Here is a 22,040-nt window from a genome sequence, read left to right on the forward strand (position 1 = left end):
GCAGGCAGTGAAATGGAACAGGGCCATTGATCCTGAGGGAGGAAGGCTTCCAAAACTGCACAGCAGGGAAGTCAATGAGGCTGATCAGTCTTTGTGGACAGGTCTATTTGTTTAGCTGCTAATAGACAGGATTGGGAGTGGAGCCAAAGAAGTTTCTAAATTGAACCTGGAGTTGACTATGGATTAGGATAAGAAGGTGACTGCTAAATCTCTACTCACTCCAGACAAGATCCAGTGTGTAACTGTCAGACATGATTAGTGTGGACGTAAGCCATGATTGCTCCTGGGAAACAGATTATTGGCCAGCTGATTCATCTGGCTTTATAAAGGTGGAGCTGGTTATTCTGAGTGCAGTGGACTCCACTCTAGATTTTGACTTGAGCTCCTTCAGTTCCAGGTGGGAGTTTGTAGTTAGGAAATCTGCCCATCAAGAGTGTTGCTATTTGGGAACGGTACTCCAGCATGTACACTCAGAAGGATTTTGATTTAAGAGTGTGGCTCTCCTACATGGCCTCAGATGCAAACCTAGAAACATGTCTTATTTACCAGCCTTGGAGTATATCTGAGCTGAGAGCATAGGGCTGGCAGAGTTCTCCAGCCACATTTTGGAGATATGCAGGTCAGGGTATCTCAGCCAAGATCAGACCATATATGAAGGTTTCTGTTTTTATGACCTTCATATAGTCATTTGACTGATATACCCCTTTACTTCCTGCAGGCCAATCTTTCCATGGCCTTAGAGCAGAAGCACCTGTAATTGGAAGAAGTTTATGGATTTGCTCACAGCAAAGATTTACTGGTATCAAAAAAGCCTTGTTCCAAGTTCTTAGCGCCAGTTCAAATATTGCAATTGAGATACACGTCCAACTCAAAGAGCAGAATTTCTCATCTATACAGCAAAAGCCCAATCGCAGAATTCTGAAACATCACATATCATTAATGCCCCATGGCCTAGGGAGAGCCAATCCCAGGATTCTGAAGCCATGTCCCGGCCAATGTACTCCTGCATCCTCAGCCACCGTGGTAAGCCACATGGCCACCGTCTCAATACCATGAAGACTGACCCTCTGAAGCGATTTGCTCTTAAGGCAGGCCACACGCAGCTCTCTCTGGCACTTGCGGTGCTGTGGTGACCAGGCAGGAAGTGGGAGTGGGGAGATTGTAAGGGGAAGAGTGAGTCGCTGAAGGTGTTCTTGTTGCCAATTTAGGGATTTCTTAACCTGCTGACCTGCTGCTAGAGACTGCCCACCTGATCAGCCCTCCCGAAGGCATCTCGATTTTTTCTTTAAAAACTCAACATGGGCAAATTGGCGGGTCCTGCTACTGGCCGGATCCCTGCTAGTCAGATGCCTGCCCGCCAGCGAAAATGCAGCATGTGTGGCCGGCCACTCCTCTGGCTGGTCCGTTAGCGCAGCCCCCGCTGCATGTCGGCTCTCAACAGCAGGGCCCCATCCCTCCTCCCATTTCCAGCTGGCGCTGGCCGGTTATGTGTCGCCTCTGCTGCCCACCCATCAGCCCTTTATGTGCTCCCACTCTTGCTGTCCTCTCCCTGCTTTGCCCCTTTCTCCCCCACCCCAGGCCCACTGCTCCTCCATATCTCCCCCGGCAGGACACGTCCCACTCCCAGCATTGTGTGGAGAACCAGCCCCTGGTTGGAGTGCTCAGCCCACCAACAGCCTGGCTGGGCTGGCGCCCCGGGAAAGCTCAATACCCTCTGGCCTGGGGCATTAGCCGGGGAGGAGCCAAGCCCTGCATGTGCCAAAGCCCCAAACAGCACTAGCATGGGGCAGCTTCTCAGCTAAGCTCTGGACTGGCGGGGGGAGCGATTTCCAGCCTGTTCATGCCCTGAAGCTGCAGGCTCTACAGCAGCCCCCAGGGCATGGGCTTAGCACCCTCTTTGCCCTCCTCCTGCACTCTGGATCCTGCCCCCAGGGAGCGTGGAGCTGCTCCGTCCCCTAGGCACCCTCCTCTACTGAGCCACCTCTCTGGATGGGTTCACTGAAGCCTCTGCAGTCAGCTTGTCCCTTTCTGCCCACCCTGCAGCCAGGGTTATGTCAGTGGCCAGAAGCAGCCTGGAGGTGTTAGCTGCCTTTCGACACTGTGCGGGCAGGAAGGGACACATAGGAGGAGGAAAAGAGATGAGCTCTGCAAAGACACAGGCCATGTCATCCCTTCCCCCCATCCTCCCCTGGGGCTGGAAGCAGCTCTCGTCCCTCCTGCACAGAGCTGAAAGGCTGCAGCTGGCCACATTCTGGTGTGAACCCTAGCAGAAATCTTGGGGTGGAGGGAATGTGACCCTGCATCTCCCCCCACCCTACCTCATGTGTTGCCTCAGGAAGACATGGCACCAGGTACCAGGAGAGGTGGGTCTGTCAGGGGGCCAGTCAGGCAGGGAGGGCTGGGTCGGTTGGTCCCCCCCCCCGTGTGAGAGGGGTGTACAGGAGTGTCTGTGTGTGTGACCTCTCCCTGGGGTGGGGGGAGAGGGGTGTGTGTGTCACCCCTCCCTATGTGAACCCTAAAGCCCTAAAGAGAAGATGGGAAATAAAAAGAATCTAACTAGACAATATTTCTTTTAAACAGGGGCTCAGTCAACCTGATATTAATTTCAACATTTGTACAGCCTAATTCTGGCTGATTGCTGTTGAACTTGCTTGAATATGAGTAATTTTACCAGGTGTCCCGTATTCAGCACAGGGAAATATGGTCACCCTACAAAGTGTAGGGAACATTTTACAGTCCAGAAGTTAGTGTTGGACAGTTTCTTACTGCCACACTTCACTGCAAACACTCCTATGTTAGGTTCTTCCTCTGCAGCTTTCAGGCAGAGGAGAGAGATTATGTTCAGCAGTTTTGTGGTTGCCAGTGAATACAAGCCCAGACAAGACATGAAGATCTGAAAAGAAACAAACCCGTTTCAACCCACATGCTCCTCTTGACGGTTTGTTTGTTACCTTTATTTCTGGTTCCACAGGAGAAAAGCTGAGAGGAGCAAACATTCGGCAGCACATTTCCTTCTCCTTATCCATGTAGTCCCTGTAACAGCTGCAAAATCGGGCACATTGTTACAGGATGGCTATTTCCACAGCTAAACCAATACAGACACCGATACTGAGGGAAGAACTGCTCTGAACAGGGCTATACCAGGATAAGATCACGGGTGTAAATGGCTCAACACAGACAAACTTGTTATCTTTTCGACTGTACTAAAAACATCATTTTTGATCCTATACAAACATAAGTATGTTGCAGAGCTGGAGGTGTCCAAGACCAAGTTTTTTTGAGCCATAACTACCACCAAGTAAAATACACCAATACGCTCCATACACAAATCTCACCATAAGAAACAACCTTGTTCTGTCAGTTTTGGAAACATCGGTAAAACAGGGAGGATACATCTAGGAGGCATAGCAGGTTCAAACATTTTCATCTTTGGAGATCCGAGTAGAGTCCATGTGAAAGTAAAAGTCAGCCTAGATGACATCACGACAGTCATCACAACCCAACAAAATGGGGAACCTACCACAGCTAATAAAAGCTGAGCTCATAAGCACCAAATGCATTTGGCAGCATTTCTAATGGCTCTGTAACCTCCAAAAAATCATGCTTTGGTGGGATCTTGTCTACATTAGCCCCACCGAGAACAAGCTTGGATTTTCCATCACAATTTGACTTTTGACACACAGCTGTATTATGGTGTTAGCTGTTGTTTTTCAACACTCTGTTAAACACTGAAATCCAGTTATTGAATGAGCTCTATTGATTAAAAGAACTATATAAGAGCTGGGTATTATTACTAATCAATATTCCCTGTTTTTCAAAACACTTATATAGGCAAGTAGAAAGCCTTTTGAGAGCTAGGTATTATTTTAAGAAGTGCTGGAGAACAGAGCTTCACCAAATGATAGATGGAATGATTTAGTTGAGGATTGGTCCTGCTTTGAGCAGGGGGTTGGACTAGATACCTCCTGAGGTCTCTTCCAACCCTGACATTCTATGATTCTAAATACAGAAAGTCTCCTTCAGCTGGTATGGATTGTTTTGGATTCACAAAATCATGAGTGGTGTGGAGAAAGTGAATAAGGAAAAGTTATTTACTTGTTCCCATAATATAAGAACTAGGGGCCACCAAATGAAATTAATGGGCAGCAGGTTTAAAAACAAATAAAAAGGACATTCTTCACACAGCACGCAGTCAACCTTTGGAACTCCTTGCCTGAGGAGGTTGTGAAACCCTGTTATAGTCCTAGCCTTAAGAGAGAACTGGATAAATTCATGGAGGTTAAGTCCATTAATGGCTATTAGCCAGGATGGGTAAGGAATGGTGTCCCTCGCCTCTGTTTTTCAGAGGGTGGAGATGGATGGCAGGAGAGAGATCACTTATATTCCACCTTTTGTAGTTTTTCTTAGATCACATCAAGGAGCCCTAAAGGTGTGACAAAGCTAAACAAAGCTGACAAAGCTAAACAGATTTAGCCAGTTACCTCACAGTTCAGCCTGAAAACTGTTTTCTTCTCTTTCACATTACTTATCTAAAAAAAAAATTTTTTTTAAAGTGCAAAAAAAAAAAAAAAAACACACCTACAATAACGCTAATTTTAACTTCTGACACCAACCCACAGAAGCAGAAACTCCAAGCTGACGTTCCCTTAGCCAGCTCCTCCATTGCGTTCAAGTTCCAGGGTGTATGTCTTAAGCTGCACATGCTGCCACACCCAAAGACAAAAGGGGGAGAAGACGACAAACCTGAATTCCACCTGGACACTAGAGCATCTTGTTAGTTGTCTATGGTTTAGAAATATTTTAAATCTGATGGGTTTTATTTTGCTCAGTTCACACCTAAGAAAAAGATTAGGATTAGCCCATAAAAGTCAAGAGAGCTACACACACCTTGTATTGGTCAGAATGAGACCCTATATCTATCTATCATCAAGAGTCTTGACAAAAACTTAGATGGTCTAAACTGCACATAAGATCTTGCGTGAAGCTACCCAGAATCAATTACTTCTTGGACATCCTAGTACAGTACAGATCAGTCCACAAGCTGTAAGACTGGATCCAAGATCTAGTCCTGAATTTAATAGGCTACCTACCTGGTCATCCAGAATCATTTTATGATGACTGCTTGTTTAGCTGTGTTTGTAATGCACTTAGCGCCTTGGGATTTAAATATGTAACTGAGATTACAATGCTGATGATCATATTTCATAATATATCTCATCAACATCCACTGCCCTCCGTAAAGCAGGCTGCTACTTACAACTTGATTACAACTTACAAACCGATGAACAGCGCAAAACAGAGGGCTGAGACATAGAGCCTTTCACCCACACTGGCAATGCAACTTTCCACAAATGCAGAAAGGAACAGTCAAGCCCGTGCCTCAATCAGGGGCATCATTTTCCATCCTTTTCCTTATGCCTTCTCTCTAAGGGCACGGAAATAACTCTCCTGGTCTCTCATACCACCAGGTCCACTCCACTTCCTTTGCTCTAATTCACAGACAGGGCAAAGAACTAGAGGATTGCAAAAGGGCCAGACAATACCCTCACTGCAAGCACTTCAACCAAGGCAAGATGTTGTCATGCCAGACAGCTGAGGAGTGGAATGTCCTGACACAGGCAGGACAGCGGAGAGGGAAGCTTTCACTTCTTCCATTACAGGCGTGGCCTGGCGTTGACCTAGGTTGATCAGAATGAAACTGGTCAATTCCACCCAACAGCAGTTCTGATGCCTACCTAAGGTGAGTTGGTGACCTTGCTGAGCTCTGAGGCCCTCACTGCATAGTTCCCAAAGGTGTCTGCAACATAACTGGCACTAACAGCTCCTTTGATGGCATTTTCCCAAGACAACAAGAACAGGATAAGATGGGGACACTAGACCAAGCACCTTGGTAGGGAAGACTGTGCTGCAACTGCTCATGTTAAACTTTGTTTGCCCCCACAATAAGTTCACTTCTCCAAGACTGTTGATTTATCAGCACCAAGGCAGCATGAAATTCACTTTGCAAACATTAATTTGCAGGGAGATGCTGACAGTGCTGTAAGTGGTAAGTATCATCCTCAATAATGGAAAAGCAGGGGAAGTCAACCAACACATCTTAAAGGAAACAGGATCTTATCGCAGTGAACTCTAACGTACAATATTTTACTGATGTCAAGATATTTCAGCGCTCCCAGTCTAGCCTGCCATCAACAGCCTGTCCTACCCACTCGAGTGAAGCGTATAGCAGCTGCAACAGAGATATCCCCCCAGAGCAATTGTATGGAAACAGTGGATCTCTGTCATCTACTCACTAGCCACTCTGAAGTACTGCATCCGCAAATTAATCAAACCAACAACCACCCTCCCCCCCCTCCCCCCTTTTTTTTTTTTCTTTGAAGACTTGTGTTTCCAGAGCTCAATCATTTGCTGATTTAATCTTTACAAAAGCTAGTCTGCTGGCTCTCTCTTTTAACACATTCTAGAGAGAATTTCTAGACAATTATTTGCCTTGTGGAAGGTACTGAAGTGTGTACTTTTTGTCCACCTAAGCATTCTCTCCCCCACCTCTCACAATAGCTAAAAGGAGTTCTCTCACCTGGCCAGCTTTTTCAGCTCATTGTTAATATCATGGTTAAAGGGTTGTTCTTTTTGAGCTCTGACAAGGAAATCCCGAGCCTTTTCATATTCTGTGAGAGAGAGACAAGCCTGTCATTGAAAGAAGGACAAGAATTAGAGAATAAATATCTACTCACAGTAGCTCTTCAGGATTACTTTATGGGAATATGTATGTTTCAAGTTTTGGAAATAAGTAATTCCTAAACAACTGTTTGGATCCATGAAAAAGCAGAGCTCTGCAATGTATTTGCAAAGGGCCAGGTTTTCAGACATGAGCATTCAGCGTAACTCCCAACTACTATTATGGTAGCTGCGGGCACACCACACATCTGAAAGCCTGGCCCAGTATTTCTAACAGATTTTCTGAGCGGCTCATGTTATTCTGTGGCATGTCTTCCCCACAAACTAGCAAGGCTGAGGTTTAGCTTGATGCAACCTCTTAACCCACACACACTCCATGAATCTGAAGTGGGGTTTTTTTTACCCACAAAATCTTATGCCCAAATAAATCTGTTACTCTTTAAGGTGCCACCGGACTACTTGTTTTTTTTTAACCCAACAGAAGAATCTACTTTTGCTCACCTGGCCACACCTGAATAATGCTTTGGCATTTCTCTCGTCAATCTCCAGCGCCTTTTCTCCATATGTCAGAGCTCGGACAGGACGCTCCAGCTTTAGGTAAGTAAATGACAGATTCAGAAACACCAGCAGTTTGGCAGCATCAATCTGACACTGCTCATCCCCACTGGAAGGCCTGCGACACAGGATCAAGGAGGCCTGGGCAGATGGGGTAAAAAAAACAGAAATAATGCATGGTGCAGATGTTTGTGGAAAACTGAGGACTTTATCTGACCACTGATCTAGAGAGAGACGACATCAACTTAACCACCTTTGAAACATGTTTCAGATAAAAAGCAAAAAAATAGAATGGCATTTGTAGGCTGCATCCTGAACATGACGAATCAGCTGTCATTTGCAGTTGTGGCATAGCATACCTCTTCTGCTCCTTGCTGATTGAGATTAGACCAGGGACCTTGTTTTCTGTTTCTGATTTTTGAAGTGCCTAATGCACTGTGAATGCTACACAGGTTCTGCAGTGTTTGTTTGGAATTGTTGTTTTTTCTAATATATACACCGCAGAAAGGAAAATCTCACAAATTTTGGAAGTGTGGGTGGAAGAGGAAACCATCCACAGAAATTTCACTTAAGTACATCCCCGCACAGGCAAAAATGGCAGTAGAGAAAGTATCCTCAAAACAGAAACAAAATTTCTGTAAGACACGAACACTCACGTCCCAGCTAAAGACTAGGAGCATGGAGTGCATCTTGTGTCATTAGAAACAAAAAGATAAAGCCTCCCAGCAACAGGTGATGGGGTAACATTTCCTTGTTGGGAGACTAAGAGTAAAGTTTTCAAAAGCACTTCAGTGATTTAGAGGGATTAGACTTAATAAATCTTGGCATTCTGAGTGCCTAAGTTACTTCTAAAAATTTTATCTCAGAGCTCCCTCATTGCCCAAGGCCATGCTCTAGAGACAGGCTCTCGTCTTTCTGCTGAAAGCTCTGCCGAAAGATTCCAGCTACGTGACTGTCACAATTGAAGGAAATATGTTCAAAGCCATTTCTAGAACTTGAGATGTATTCAAAGTACACCAACCCATCTTTACACTTCCTTGTCTATACTAACTGGGACCAGCAAGGTGTACACGTGGGGGAAGCAGGTTCACATACTAGTACCAACCTGTATTTCCTTTCACTGCTGCTCAACACATACCTTGGCAGAGCATACAAAGACAGCTGTTTAATACTGTCCTTAAATTATCAACTTCTAACAAAATTTAAAAAAAACTTTAGCTTAATTGTGTTTCCCAGGTGTATTATGCTAGAGGGTAATTGTTCTCTAAACTGTTTTCCACTTTGTGCTGCCAGCTAATGCTTAGTTGTCACTTACTATCTTCTATAGACTGCATAACCCTGTCATTCTGGTTTTATTACCCGCTTGTATCTCTCTCTGGCATCCATGAAGCGCTTCTGGCGGAAGAGGTAATTGCCAAACTCCCTCTCTGTGCTTGCCACTTTCAACACCTTCTGTAGTGGGAACGTATCCTGCTGCTCCTGTGTACAGAAGCCAAAATTCAGCTGATTAGTAGACACAAAATAGGAATGCTGAGACAAGTACCTACTGCACTTCCAAGTGGTCAGACAAGGGAGTAACATTCCGAAGTCTAACACATACAGAGCTGGTATATGAACGGCTGCACAAAGGAGACAGGAGGACTGTAGCGACAAAGGCCTATCTTTAGGAGTGGAAGCCATCCTCGTAAAGGTCAGCTCAGGAGCAAAGAAAATACCCTCCCCAACCTAACAAACATTGGTAAGAATTTCCTACGTGGGCTGCGAGTTACATCCTTGAGCTGCTCTACATAAATTCAGTTTTACTAGAGGGAGCTACACTCCAAGGTTCTTGCAGGACTCACTAGAAACAACGAAATCCCACGCGGACTGGCTTCTCCCCTGGGTTACACTCTGAGTTATGGTACAAACAGGCAAACATGTTTACTTGAAAACATGCAAAGCAGTTTTAAGAACTACAGCTTCAGTTTGTTTTAATGCTTCTCCCAAGAATCTATTTTCTTTAATTTACACTTTGAAATGTTGTTGACACAGGCTGGGAAGGAGGGAAGTTTCAACCGTGAGGGAAATCTGGAAGATTTTAGGGCCAAACCTTCAGCTAGTTGTAAACAGATGTAGCCCCATTGACTTCACTGGGCTGGAACAGCATTTAAGTCACATTAAGCATCTCTACATGCTTTATTTTCTTTGCAAGCTACACGGCCTGGAGCATGGGGCACTGCAAGGAGTGAGATACAGACAGTGTGGTGCAAGCATAACTGTGCAGTCGTTTTACAAGTATGTAGGTAGAGGCATGAACAAGGACATCGAGCCCCTTCACACAAATGTACTACAGGTGCTACTTGCCGGAAGCTATTTTGAACAAGAGTATCTGACATCATCCTAATACTGCAGCAATGGGCATACATAACAGGGACGACAGTAAACAACAAAGACTTAAAATTCGATGTTTATGGCTCAAAGCTACTTGTGTAACTAACTCACAGGAGTCAAATCAAAGAATGTGTCACACTCAGCCGAGTCTAGAAAGTCCAGAAGCTCCATCTCAAACAAGACTGTGGCATTAGGGGGAATCAAAGGAGGACAGCCCAGCGCCCCATAGGCATAACTTGGTATGAAGAGAAATCTTGCCAATTCTCCCTTCTTCATGGTCAGCAGGCCAACCTCCATGCCCTGAAGTGTAATCTCTGGCAAAACAAGAAGTGGAACTTTTAAGAAGTGGGCCTCAAAAACCTTAACCTGAAAGACCGATGTCTCTTAAAACCTGGTTTGCAACCTTTAGCTTTTCCAATTTTCAGCATTTAGGACTGCCAATTCTTAACCAGCGATGGCAATTTTATACACATCCAGTAGCACAGCATGCACCATGGATCACAAAAATGAACCACCCGTATTCCGGTAGCCTGGCAGATGCGGGTATTCAGTCTCAAGAGTGATAAATGCAAAGTAATGTACATCGGAAAACATAATCCCAACTATACATCTAAAATGATGGCATCTAAATTAGCTGTTACCACTCGAGAGAGATCTTGGAGTCATTCTGAGTAGTTCTCTGAAACCATCCACTCAATGTGCAGCGGCAGTCAAAAAGCAAACAGAATGTTGGGAATAATTAAGAAAGGGGCAGATAATAAGACAGAAAAATCGCATTTCCTCTATATAAATCAGTGGTACGCCCATATCTTGAATACTGTATACAGATGTGGTCACCTCATCTCAAAAAAGATATATTGGAATTGGAAAAGGTTCAGAAAAGGTCAAACAAACATTATTAGGGGTTTGGGAACGGCTTCCATATGAGGAGCAATTAATAAACCTGGGACTTTTTAGCTTGGAAAAGAGACGACTAAAGGAGGATACAATAGAGGTCTATAAAATGATGACGGTGTGGAGAAAGTAAATAAGGAAGTGTTATTTACTCCTTCTCACAATACAAGAACTAGGGGTCACCAAACAAAATTAATAGGAAGCAGGTTTAAAATAAACAAAAGGAAGTATTTTTTCACACAACACAGAGTCAGCCTGTGGAACCCCTTGCCAGAGGATGTTGTGAAGGAAAAGATTCTAACAGGGTTCAAAAAAGAACTAGATAAGTTCATGGAGGACAGGTCCATCAATGGCTATTGGCCAGGATGGGCAGGGTTGATGTCCCCAGCCTCTGTTTGCCAGAAGCTGGGAATGGGCGACAGAGGATGGATCACTTGATGATCACCTGTTCTGTTCATTCCCTCTGGGGCACCTGGCATTGGCTGCTGTCAGCAGACAGGATATTGGGCTAGATGGACCTTGGGTCTGACCCAATATGGCCGTTCTTATGTTCTCTGCCTCCAGCTTTGGAATATAAGGAGTGTTTAAAATATTGCATAAGCTGCAAGGCTCATGTGTTAAGCAATCAAAGCAAGTATCCACTTTAAGCCACAAAATACAGCCAAATTCTACAACTCGCAGGTAGCTTATACTGTCCCTTCTGGACCCATAGCCAGGAGTGGAAAACAGCTCTCAGTCATCCCTGGAAGCAGGAGGCAAAGGCACAGTGGTAGCTTGTAAACCCAACCCTTAGAACATATGACATTATGAAAGCACACAACCTATACCAGGCTTTAAGGTATTAACACAGCCAGAGCCAGAGCGCTGTAGAAGGGGCAGGGTCCTTACAACCTTGTACCTTCAGTACTAGTTCTTCAGTCTGAATTTACCTTCTCCAAGTTTCATCAGCCGAAGATTCCTCCTGTACCAGTTCGTGTCAAAGGGCTTATCCATGTATTCCAGGTACCCAGAATATTTCACTGCAAGAGTTCCAATGCAAAGGGAGAAGGGCAGGAGATGTTAGAGAACTTCAGTTACAAAATACTCAAGAAAAAACTGTTACTTCTTCGGTGATACAACTGCTAACCACCCACACTCAGCACAGCTCTTTTGTTTTGCTTTTCCATGGGCTGCCAAACAGCAGAGGGAGCACAGACTACTCACTCCAGGATCTCTCTGCCATCAAATTAGTACAGTGGCAATTTCACTCAACACTGCCTACAACTTTTTACAATATAACTCTGTCTACCAGTTTGTCATTTTCTATCTAGCAAATGTGTGCGTGAATTTAGTTACTGGGAAAAGATGGGCAGATGGAAAGTTCTAGAAACAAAAATCCTTGGTCTGTCAGCAGACTAGATACACAACATACAGCAACAGCTGCCACAAAGGAACCAACTCTCACGGGTGGGCCCCTTACTCACAGCTCTGCTGAGATTGTCTGCTGGGAACACTAATACATACCACAAAGACCATCACCACAATTAGCATAGGACTAAAGCTGATCTCATGTCTGGTCTCCCATGTTTAAGAGATTAACTCAAACTGGAACAAGTGCAGAGAAGGGCTACGGGGATAACCAGAGGAATGGAAAACCTACCTTACAAGAGGAGACTCAAGGAGCTTGGCTTGTTTAGCCTATCCAAACTAAGGCTGAGGACAGATATGATTGCTCTCTATAAATACATCAGAGAGACAAATATCAGGGAGGGAGAGGAGTTAAGCACAGCACCAATGGGGACACAAGCACAGGACTTGGTGCTGATCAGGGACTTCATTACTCAGACATCTGCTAGGAAAAAACACAGCAGTGCACAGATTACTGGAATGCACTGGAGTCAATTTTTTATTTTGGAAGGTGGAGACAGCTACTAGGGGAGAGGCTGTTCTAGATCTGATTTTGACAAATGGGGGAAACTGGTTGAGAATTTGAAAGTGGAAGGCGGCTTAAGTGAAAGTAATCACAAAGTTCATGATTCTAAGGAATAGTAGAAGGGAAAACAGCAGACGACAATGGATTTCAAGAAGGCTGACTAGCAAACTCAGGAAGTTCATAGGTAAGATCCCATGGGAAGCAAGTCTAAGGAGAAAAGCAGTTGGAGAGAATTGGCAGTTTTTCAAAGCGATGTTAAGGACACAAGAGCAAACTATCCCACTGTATAGGAAAAATAGGAAGCATGTCAAGAGCCTACCCTGCCTTAAACAGGTGATCTGAAACTCAAAGAAGAGTCCTGCACCAGCACCGGTAGCTACTTCATTCGTGGAAGTGGGGTTTTTGTAGCACTGGGAGCGCCACGACTACACAGCCACATTATAGCGCTGACGTGAAGACATGCCCTTGGTTTAATAAACGCATGGAAGGGATGGTCTGATGGGACTGCCTACAATGGCACACAGCTGATCTGTGACTGCTAGTAGCAAATATCTCCAATGTCCTGTGATGGGACACTAGATGGGAAGGGCTGAGCTACTCCAGAGAATCTTTCCCAGGGTCTGGCTGGTGGGTCTCGCCCACATGCTCAGGGTCTAACTAATTGCCAGACTTGGGGTCAGGAAGGAGTTTTTCCATGGGTCAGATTGGCAGAGATCCAGGGAGTGTTTTGCCTTCCTCTGTAGCCTGGAGTACAGGTCACTTGCAGGTTTAAACTGGTGCAAATTGTGGGTTCACTGTAACCTGAAGTCTTTAGTCATGATTCGAGGACTTCAGTAACTCAGCCAGAGTTTAGGGGTCTATTACAGGGGTGGGTGGGTGAGGTTCTGTGCTCTGTGATGTGCACGAGGTCAGACCTGATGATCAAGATGGCCCCCTCTGGTTTTCAATCTATGAGTCATGTCACAAAACGCAAACCACCATCAAACTGAAACAGCTTTCAGCCAATACTGGCCTAGGCTCAATCCAGCAGCGAAATGCTTCCTGTATTTCTTAAAAATCAACATACCTCTTCATTTCATCTATTGCACACTGCATTTTGATGACAGCACTTGGAACAGAATTTGTTAACTTGTAACTCCCTCTGATTGTCAGCTTCTGGGACAGCAAACAAAGATACTATAAAGATATGTTAGTGTGTTTACGATGCCGAGAAAGAAAAGCTCTACAAGCCACTGCAACACTAGAAGATACTCTCCAGCCAATAAACATTTCAGCTTTCAGTCAAATCTGAGCCTAAACTCTTCCACAACGTACATTATAAAGAGCAGTCACCTCAGGTTCACAAGTGTCATACTTCTGGACAGCCACAAATACTCACCAAAAGTACAGATCCTGCAACGAGAGTGAGACCAACTTGTGCAGATCTCATCGCAGGGCTGGGATCAGCTGACTGAACATGAACCTAATTAAAACCTACAGCTTTCACAAAGAGGTGGGATTCCTTTTACAGATTTCCTTAAGCAATATAACCCATATTTTACTGAGACTGATTTTTTTGAAGTAAGCAGCTTAAGAACAGCCTAAACCAGCAATCCTGAACAAGACATTCTTAAATATCCTTATTATAATTATTATTATTATTATTTAAATAAAAATCAAGCACATATGGCGGGGCATATTGCTCTCTACAGCAAATTACAGTTAAAGCTCTTTTTGTAACATCTTTGGCATCTCCTGGGAGTCTGCAATAAAACTGAATTCAGATTAGTATATTGTAAGTGTTCAGAAACACGAAGGGGCCTAGAGAATCCTAGAACAAACCAGACACATCACCAACTACCTCCATTTATTCACATGTGCGGCAAAGCAGCACAGTTGCCAAGGGCTAAGACAAGATTTCTCAACCCCATGGGCTGCAACCCAAACTTGGATCACCAGAACATTTCAAAGAGTCATGTGGCAACCCGTGCGGCTTCGGTCTCCTGGAGCTGCTCAGCTCCCAGCTCTGGGCATTGCGAACTCTGGGGTTGCAGTGCCACTCTGGTTTGACCCAGATGCCCTTGTATCATAATAGGAGACTAGCCGGGACAAGTTTGAGTGGCGCTAAAACCCCATGTACCAGGTTGCAACACCACTCTCACAAACACAGCCTAGCCAGCCAGGGCCACACCTGAGTGGCACTGCAACCCTGGAGGTTGCAACGTCCAAAGCAGGGAGCCAAACCCAGCCAGCCCCGTGGGACCAGAGCTGCAGGAGCCACCACTGGAGGATGAATGTGGGGTGGGCTCTGGAACCCACCCCCAGGGCTTCCCCTTGGAGCAGAATCCAACACCCCTCACCAGCCTATTTACTGGATTGTGACAGGCCATCAACAATTACAAATGGGTCCTGAGCCCAAAAAGGCTGAGAACCCGTGGTCTACAACAGTGGTTTTCAACCTTTTTTCATTTGTGGATCCCTAAAAAATTTCAAATGGAGGTGCAGACCCCTTTGGGAATCTTAGGCACAGCCTGCAGATGTGGGGTCTGAACACCACAGGCTGAAAACCACTGGTCTAGAATACCAGCCACTAAGCAAAGGTCAAAATTGTAAAGTGGATGTGGACAGAAACATTCACTTAGTATAAAAACAAAAACACACCCAGACACGCTCTTTGGTAGATAATCCCAGCAAAAGGCCTCCAACAATGAGAGCGGTTTTACCTAACACAGAAGCATCCTGGGGCACAACTTCTCCAGCGCCAGCACGGATCACCTCCTTTAACACCCCTCCGTCACCAGTAACATCCTGCATGCGTTGGCCCAGCCGCTGGTAAGGAGACTACGAACGGCGGAAAAAGAATGAGGCCACTTAGCCATCAGATTTTAACAATGCACTTCTCCGTTATTAAATGAAGACGGCGCAGCTGTAATTAGAGGGCTGGTTTCTGCTCAGAAGCGCTGCGCTGAAACACTGCGGGAGAGGCACAATCCTGCCGCAAAGCTGCATTGGGGCAGAGCCAGCTCACGCTCCAGGTCATGCAGCCGTGACACGGCCGGGATGCTCGGGGGTTTCTCACACCAAGAATTTGATTCAGGGCCTGGAATGGATGGCAAAACCCAGATGCTAACGGCCCAGCCTGCAGGGTGTGTAAGCGGGGAGCTGAACTTGCAGCATTGCACACACTTAGCTCCCACCTCCCCCACCCTAGCGGGCGCCCCCGGGCGCTGCCCCAGCACAAGAGGGGCCCTGGCCAAGCCCCCAGGCTGCCGGGCCGGGCCCCACCCGGGGCTGCTGCGGTTACTAGCGGGCTCTGCCTCCAGCCTGCGGGGGGCGGCCCCGCGGGGGACAAGCCCGCGGGCGGCGGCGGCGCTGGCTGGCTGCAGCCGGGACGGATCCCACACACCCCCCTTGGCCCGGCCCGGCTCGGCTCGGCCCGGCGCGCGCAGCCCGCCTCACCGCGCCGCCCCCGGCCCCGGCCCGCGCCTGCAGCCCGTTCAGCGGCTCCCGCGGCCACCCGCGGCCGCGCCCCGCCATCGCAGACCGCCCGTCTCGCGCCAGCCAATCGCGCTCCGACAGCCCTTCCCCGCCCAAGCACGTGCGCGTGCCCGCTCTTCAGCGCCTCAGGGCGCCCCGGCTCCCCAGCAGCCAATCAAAGCTCGGCGCATCACCAGTCTCAACCAATCACACAGAGGAAGCGTTGAGACGTGACCGCCCCACCCATGTGCCGCCCGCCGGTGACGTGAGGGATGCTGGGACATGTAGTTTTCTTAGCCCCTCTGCACTCACAGCTGGAGACAGAGCAGTAACGCCCGGTGCTGCGGGAGTGGGCGGCCCTGGGGTCTCCTGCACCCACCCGTGTCCTGCTCTGCGGGGGAAGCGCCCCAGTGGGGCAGGCGGTGGCGCTGGGGGAGTTTGGTGCCAGTGGGTGTTAAGCACCTGCTAATTTTTTCCCTGGGTTCTCCAGCCACAGGGGCCAACTTTCCAGAGTGCCAGGTGGTGCTCGACCCCGTCCTCACTCCGGCCCGTGCATCCTCCCCACAGCCTCCTGCAGGCTGTGAAACAACCAAACGCTTCTCAACATGATGCTGTAGAAGGGAAAACCTGGCCCTGCACCCCCAGACTGCAGGAGAGGTGTTGGTGGCGAGCCCTAGCTCTGTTCAGTCTCTATAGCCCCCCCACTGTTGTAGCCAAGCACTTCACAAACATTAACAAACTCTATCCTCATAACAGCCGTGTGGAAAGGAAATATCAACCCTATTTTACAGAGACCCAAATGATTTGCTGAAGGTCACACACAAACCTAGCAATTGCAAGACCGGATGAGAACAAAGCAGTCCCCCTCCTCTGACAGTGGCCAGAATTATCTGCTTCAGAGGATGTTGGAAGAACTACTCAGTAGCAGACACGGGATAATCTGACCCACACTTTGGGTCTCCTAATCCTTTTTTGTTTGAAATTGGTTTAAACCCTGAGGTATGAGGTTTAATATGCCATCCAAAATATTAACTGCCATAAAAGTTCCACCCCCCAAAAAAAAAATTCCCATGAAAATGTTTTGGTTTTCTAAACTGTTTTCAGTAAAAGTTTCAATGTTTGGTTAAATATGTGACCAAAGATTGAAAAAAAAAAAGATTTCTGTTTTTGCAGGGAAAAAAAAGAAAATTTCAACCCAAGTGAAAATGTTTTTTTCACAGAAAAAATGTTTCCATCAACTCTGCCAGTTGGACTGGATCCATGTAAAAGCCCAAAACCAATGGTACTCAACTGTTCCAGACTACTGTACCTCTTTCAGGAGGCTGATTTGTCTTGCGTACCTCAAGTTTCACCTCATTTAAAAACTACTTGCTTACAAAATCAGATATAAAAGTACATAAGTGTCACAATCACACTAGTACTGAAAAAGTGCATACTTTCTCATTTTTACCATATGATTATGAAATAAATCGCAACCCCCAGGTTGAGAAACACTGATATAAAGCAGTGTAAACAAGCCTTTGTCTGTGTGAAATTTTAGTTTGTACTGACTTTGCTAGTGCTTTTTATGTAGCCTATTGTGAAACTAGGCAACTCTCTAGAAGAGTTAACTGACATACCCCCGGGAACACCTCTGTGTACCCCCAGAGGTAGGCGTAGCCCTGGCTAAGAACCACTGTCCTAAAGGACTTCCTTGGAAGCCATACACTGACTGAAGTAACCATATGAATCTCTCTTATCAAGTGTGGAGCTTTCCGCGGCTGGCTATTCAGTCATATGATGTGTGTGTTTACACCTGATTTTCAGTGAGCTCGGGGAGTGGAACATGGGGTGTGGTAGGGTGTTAGTATGAGGTAAGCACCATGGATTGGTGTACGGGAAAATAGCTAGGCTCTTGTTCTTAGTACATGTCTGTGGGCTGTGGTGGGTCCCAGTTTTCTGTGCGTTTGCGGGCCAGGTTTAAGAAAACAAGGGGCAAAGCTCTCAGTAGGACTTAAAGAAAAGGAAAAGAAGTAGAGGTGACAGGGCACTCTTGATTTGCTGCTGTGGAAGCTGTGTGTCCATCATTCATCACACTTAGCTGGATGCTGCCTGCCTGAGGGGACTGAACCTTTCTGTCAGTCACAGGCTGAATAAGACCCCTCAAGGTTTGATCTCTTGCCTAGCACCTTGCAGCTCTGAAGGGGTGAGCAGGGGAAGAAAAGAAAGGCTGAGCAGTGGAAGGTGAGTAGTGCTGGCTCTGGGGCTCACTGAGGGCTGTAAGGTTTATTTAGAGGAGTTTATTTTGAAAACCCTCCCCAATCTATGCACTGTGGAGCCATCAGGTACTGAACTTCCTTCATCTGAAGTGTCTTCTCCAGCCTCTTTCCCCGCATCAATAAATCATCCAAGACTGGTCCTTTTTATCTGTGTTTTCAGTCATTTACTATCTTGTAATTATGTGTTTAGGTTTTGGTTTTGGCTGTGATTATATTTTAATTCTTTGGGCACTGTCCCCAGCACAATCTCTCTGGGCATTTGTCCTGTGCTCTTTGCATTGGGGTTTGAGTCTCGTTGCATGTTTGAAAAGCCATTACAGGGAAAGGTTTCTGTATATGTCTCCCCATTTCCCCTTTGGTCTGCAGGACTTGTTGTGGGAAGATGAGATCATGGAAATGAGTCTGACAGTCCCACTTAGATCTGAAGGAGGTTGGTGGTCCTCCTGGTTTCTTTAGGCAATGACCTTCCTTAGTGAGCCTGCCCTCAATGAGATTGAGTTCACAGTAGTGGCTAGTCCTTTGCAAAGCTCCCATCTCCTTTCCAGCATTACCTCCAGCTTGGCTGGGTTTCGCTTGAGCCCACTCCTTTTTGTCTAAGTGCTGAGGTTCTCCAAGCATTGAGAGATCTGGGAGAAGGTGCTGTTCACATTAGCCGGAAAGCTCTGTGCTTCATGTTGTGCGTGTAGTGCTGGCATTTGAACCCATGTGATTCACAATCCCCTGTTCCTGTGCCCAGGAGCACAACAGAGAAACCTAATTGACATAATCTTCCCTAACAGCCTCCAACAGCGGTTAAGCAGGATGAGAGAGAGGGTGGATCATTGTGGAACTTTACAGGGGAGGCAGAGAAGCTGGTGCCCATCACAGCTCTCTGGTTCTGGTCCAAGAGGAATGATTGTAGCTACCTCAGTGCCTTCCCACAAACGTCAGCTTATGCCCCTAAGGCAGGACATCAGCATTTCATTGATAGACACTGAATGACATGGAGAGATCCTGCACTATGAGAATGGATATATAGCTCATGTTCATGGCCATTTCTGTTCTTTCTTCTGACCTGAAGCCTGATTGGGAAGGCCCAGAATATTGGAAGCATCCAGGTGAAATTAACAGAGAGCCTTGATGAGCTTCTCACTTAGCTTGCTCAGAAGTGAAAGCATAGCTAGTAGGTGGTGCAGGAAACGCTGTCAGCATGGAGTGTTTGCCAAGTTCTGGCTGGACTAGGACATGCTTAAAGGTGGTACTGTCAGTCTCAGTTGGAAGGGGCCCCATGAGCTCTCCGTTCTTTCACTAGCCAAGGAGAAGGATCAATCATAGGTGGTGCATGGATTTTCTACAGTGTTTCTAGGACTTCCAGCTGAGGGATGGTCCAGCCTCGGAGGGAGGATGTTATGTTATTGCTCCAATGTCTATGTCTGGAGAGGTCATCCCAGATGTGGGGGAATCTTTTCTGAAAACAGGTCTAACAGATCTGCTCTAGGAATGATTGTGGGGCAGGTCTCTCGCCTGTGCTCTACAGGAGGTCAGACTAGATGATCACAATGGTCTCTTGTGGCTGTAGAAGCTACGAATCAATGAGTTTTTTCTCAGAGGATTTCTGTGGGTGGTTGTTCTATAGTCCTGTCTCTTGAGCGTCGACTCTTTATTTGATTGATTCCTCCATTCATTTTCATATTTCAATATGCATTAACTCCAGGCCTCCTAACCATGGGCAGCGAGTATCATAGGCTGGGGGAGACTGAGCCTCCCCAAAGCAGCATTGTGTGGCCCCACCCACACTCAGCCCCCAGAAATGCTTGTGAGTTTCTGCTCTTTCATGGCCCAGGCTGGGGCTGGTCTTGACGGCTTCCTGCTGGGACTTGGGAAGGCTAGGACTGGTGCCAGCCTGGTGCTCCGTGGCGGGGGTCGGGGGCCCTGCATCTGTGCTGCCCACTCCACGCTTCAGTGTAGGAGTTGGTGGCACTGCAGCAGCGCCACCCACCCGGTGCTGGGGGTTGGGGTCGGGGCAGGGGACGGGGGTGCTGGCCTGCGTTGGGGGGCAGCAGCTGCAATGGGGCTCTGATGCTCTGGGCTCCAGCAGGGGAGGGGGAAGAAGGAGAGGGGCAGGGCCTGGGGCAGAAGGGGAGGGGTCTTGGTCAGAAAGGGAGGAGGAGGGGCTAGCCTCCCCCTACTGCCGGTTCATCCACCACCCATGCTCCTAACGCATGTTACTCTAGTCCTGCCATGAGCGCAGGGGACTGGACTAGACGATCTCTCCAGGTCCCTTCCAGTCCTACCCTGTTATGATTCAGTGATTCTATGTACAGTATTTGAGACAAGGATTCAACAGAAACATAGACATGATCCCAGTGCCAGCAAAGACGAGTCCCTGCCATCAGGGGACACCCCACTCCACTCCCCCTCTCTCCCAGGGAAACCGATCGGCATTGCGGCTGGTCATCAAAAGTGGGCTCTGGCCAGCCCAGAGGGGAACTAAGCTTGGTCTATGTCATCTTACCAAGAACAGCCCTATTCTGTGCAAATGGGGCAGCCATGGACTGGAGATGAGCACAGCTGCCCTGCGATCACACCAGCAGCGGGGCAGGGTCTCAAAGATCAGCAGGGCCTAAGCCCTTCCCCATTTCATAGGTTGAACCAACACCTCCCACCTCACACAGACACTAGTGGGCACAAGCACCACTGGAATGTGTGCCCGGTGGAGGGATCTCCCATCCCAGGTGGATGGATAGATGTGTTTGGAGGTTTATTCAGAGAAACACCCCAGAGGGATGTGCTCCTCCTCAGATCCTCAGCCAACGGGACAGATTTCCATCCTGCTTGTTACATTAGGAACTGTTCTCATTAACTCCGTGTTTTCCAGCCCAGGCGTTCTTCCCTCAAGCCTGGACCAAGCCACCCTGCTGGGACAGACGCCTGCTGCAGGATGGCTCGGAAGATGAGTCTCTGTGAGCTGGAAGACCAGTTGCTCTGCCCCATCTGCCTGGAGCTCTTAAAGGAGCCCCTGATGCTCCAGTGCGGGCACTCCTTCTGCAAGTCCTGCGTGGAGTCTCTCGTGTGCAACCTGGACCAGCAGCTCCTGTGCCCCGTGTGCCGCCAAGCTGTGGACTGCAGCACCTTGCTGCCCAACGTCACGCTGGCCTGCGTCATTGAGGCGCTGCGGACCATGGGCAATTCAGATCCCAACCAGGAGTCCTGCCCTGTCCACCAAAACCCCCTCAGCCTCTTCTGTGAGCAGGACCAAGAGGTGATCTGTGGGCTGTGTGGCATCATTGGGGCTCACCGTCAGCATAAGATCATGCCTGTCTCTACCATATACAGCCGGATGAAGGTAAGTGCCTGGGCAGCTAACATGGCAAGGCATGGCACCTGCTGGGGAAAGACACAGGTGATAAAAGCACAGCCAATGAAACATCCTTGATTGGACTTCCAGACCTGCTGTGGGTGTGAGAGAGGGACAAGAGTTCTGGCCCAGGCTGGTAGTTGGCACAGGCTGGTAGCTGAAATAAATCCTGGATTCCGGTGTATCAGGCTTGCTGGGGTTTGTCCCACAGCCACAGTAACCCACGGGGTCTGTACACTGCCGTCAGGAGGTGTGATTGCAGCATGAGTAGGTGTGATCAAAGCTAGCTCGAATAACAATAGTAACGAAGCTGCGGCAATGCAGAGTTGCACGGGTTAGCCCTGCCCATACAGGACCCAGCTTTCCTGCCAGGGTTGCACTGCTATTCTTACTCAGACTAGCTTTGACCAGGCTAGATCTGAGCCGGCTCGGCTGTGCCTCAGTGTGCCACAGCCCCACACGCGCCCTTGGCGCGAGGCCTCATATCCCAGCATCCGTGTGTCACTGGACCCATCCTGCTTTGAGGCTCAAGTGAGCTTTGACCCAGTAGCATCAAAGCAGAGATTCCAACCACTGACAC

General features: G+C 47.6%; 3 protein-coding genes across 5 annotated transcripts in view; 2 read left to right on the top strand and 1 right to left on the bottom strand.

Annotated features, from left to right (window-relative positions):
- Window positions 1–15,469, bottom strand: part of FKBP6 (FKBP prolyl isomerase family member 6 (inactive)) — a 39,537-nt gene extending 24,068 nt beyond the window's left edge. The window contains exons 1-7 of the mRNA XM_050928957.1: window positions 15,112–15,469; window positions 11,427–11,516; window positions 9,715–9,917; window positions 8,593–8,712; window positions 7,180–7,374; window positions 6,578–6,687; window positions 2,952–3,042 (exon numbers count right to left, since the gene is read on the bottom strand). Coding sequence (XP_050784914.1) covers window positions 2,952–3,042; window positions 6,578–6,687; window positions 7,180–7,374; window positions 8,593–8,712; window positions 9,715–9,917; window positions 11,427–11,516; window positions 15,112–15,202 — 900 coding nt within the window. The 5' untranslated portion in view covers window positions 15,203–15,469. The remainder of the gene's footprint in view (window positions 1–2,951; window positions 3,043–6,577; window positions 6,688–7,179; window positions 7,375–8,592; window positions 8,713–9,714; window positions 9,918–11,426; window positions 11,517–15,111) is intronic.
- The window catches only part of LOC127037332 (uncharacterized), a 472,273-nt gene that overhangs the window by 155,422 nt on the left and 294,811 nt on the right, over window positions 1–22,040 (top strand). The gene's annotated exons all lie outside the window — the stretch shown is intronic.
- Window positions 17,691–22,040, top strand: part of TRIM50 (tripartite motif containing 50) — a 75,745-nt gene continuing 71,395 nt past the window's right edge. For both annotated transcript variants that reach the window (XR_007770339.1, XM_050928940.1), the window contains exons 1-2: window positions 17,691–18,088; window positions 20,981–21,448. Coding sequence is in view for 1 of the 2 variants with exons in the window: in XM_050928940.1 (XP_050784897.1) it covers window positions 21,044–21,448 (405 nt within the window). In the remaining variant the exon portion in view is untranslated. The remainder of the gene's footprint in view (window positions 18,089–20,980; window positions 21,449–22,040) is intronic.

This window comes from Gopherus flavomarginatus, chromosome 19 (assembly GCF_025201925.1).
Source record: "Gopherus flavomarginatus isolate rGopFla2 chromosome 19, rGopFla2.mat.asm, whole genome shotgun sequence".
Lineage (NCBI taxonomy): Eukaryota > Metazoa > Chordata > Testudines > Testudinidae > Gopherus > Gopherus flavomarginatus.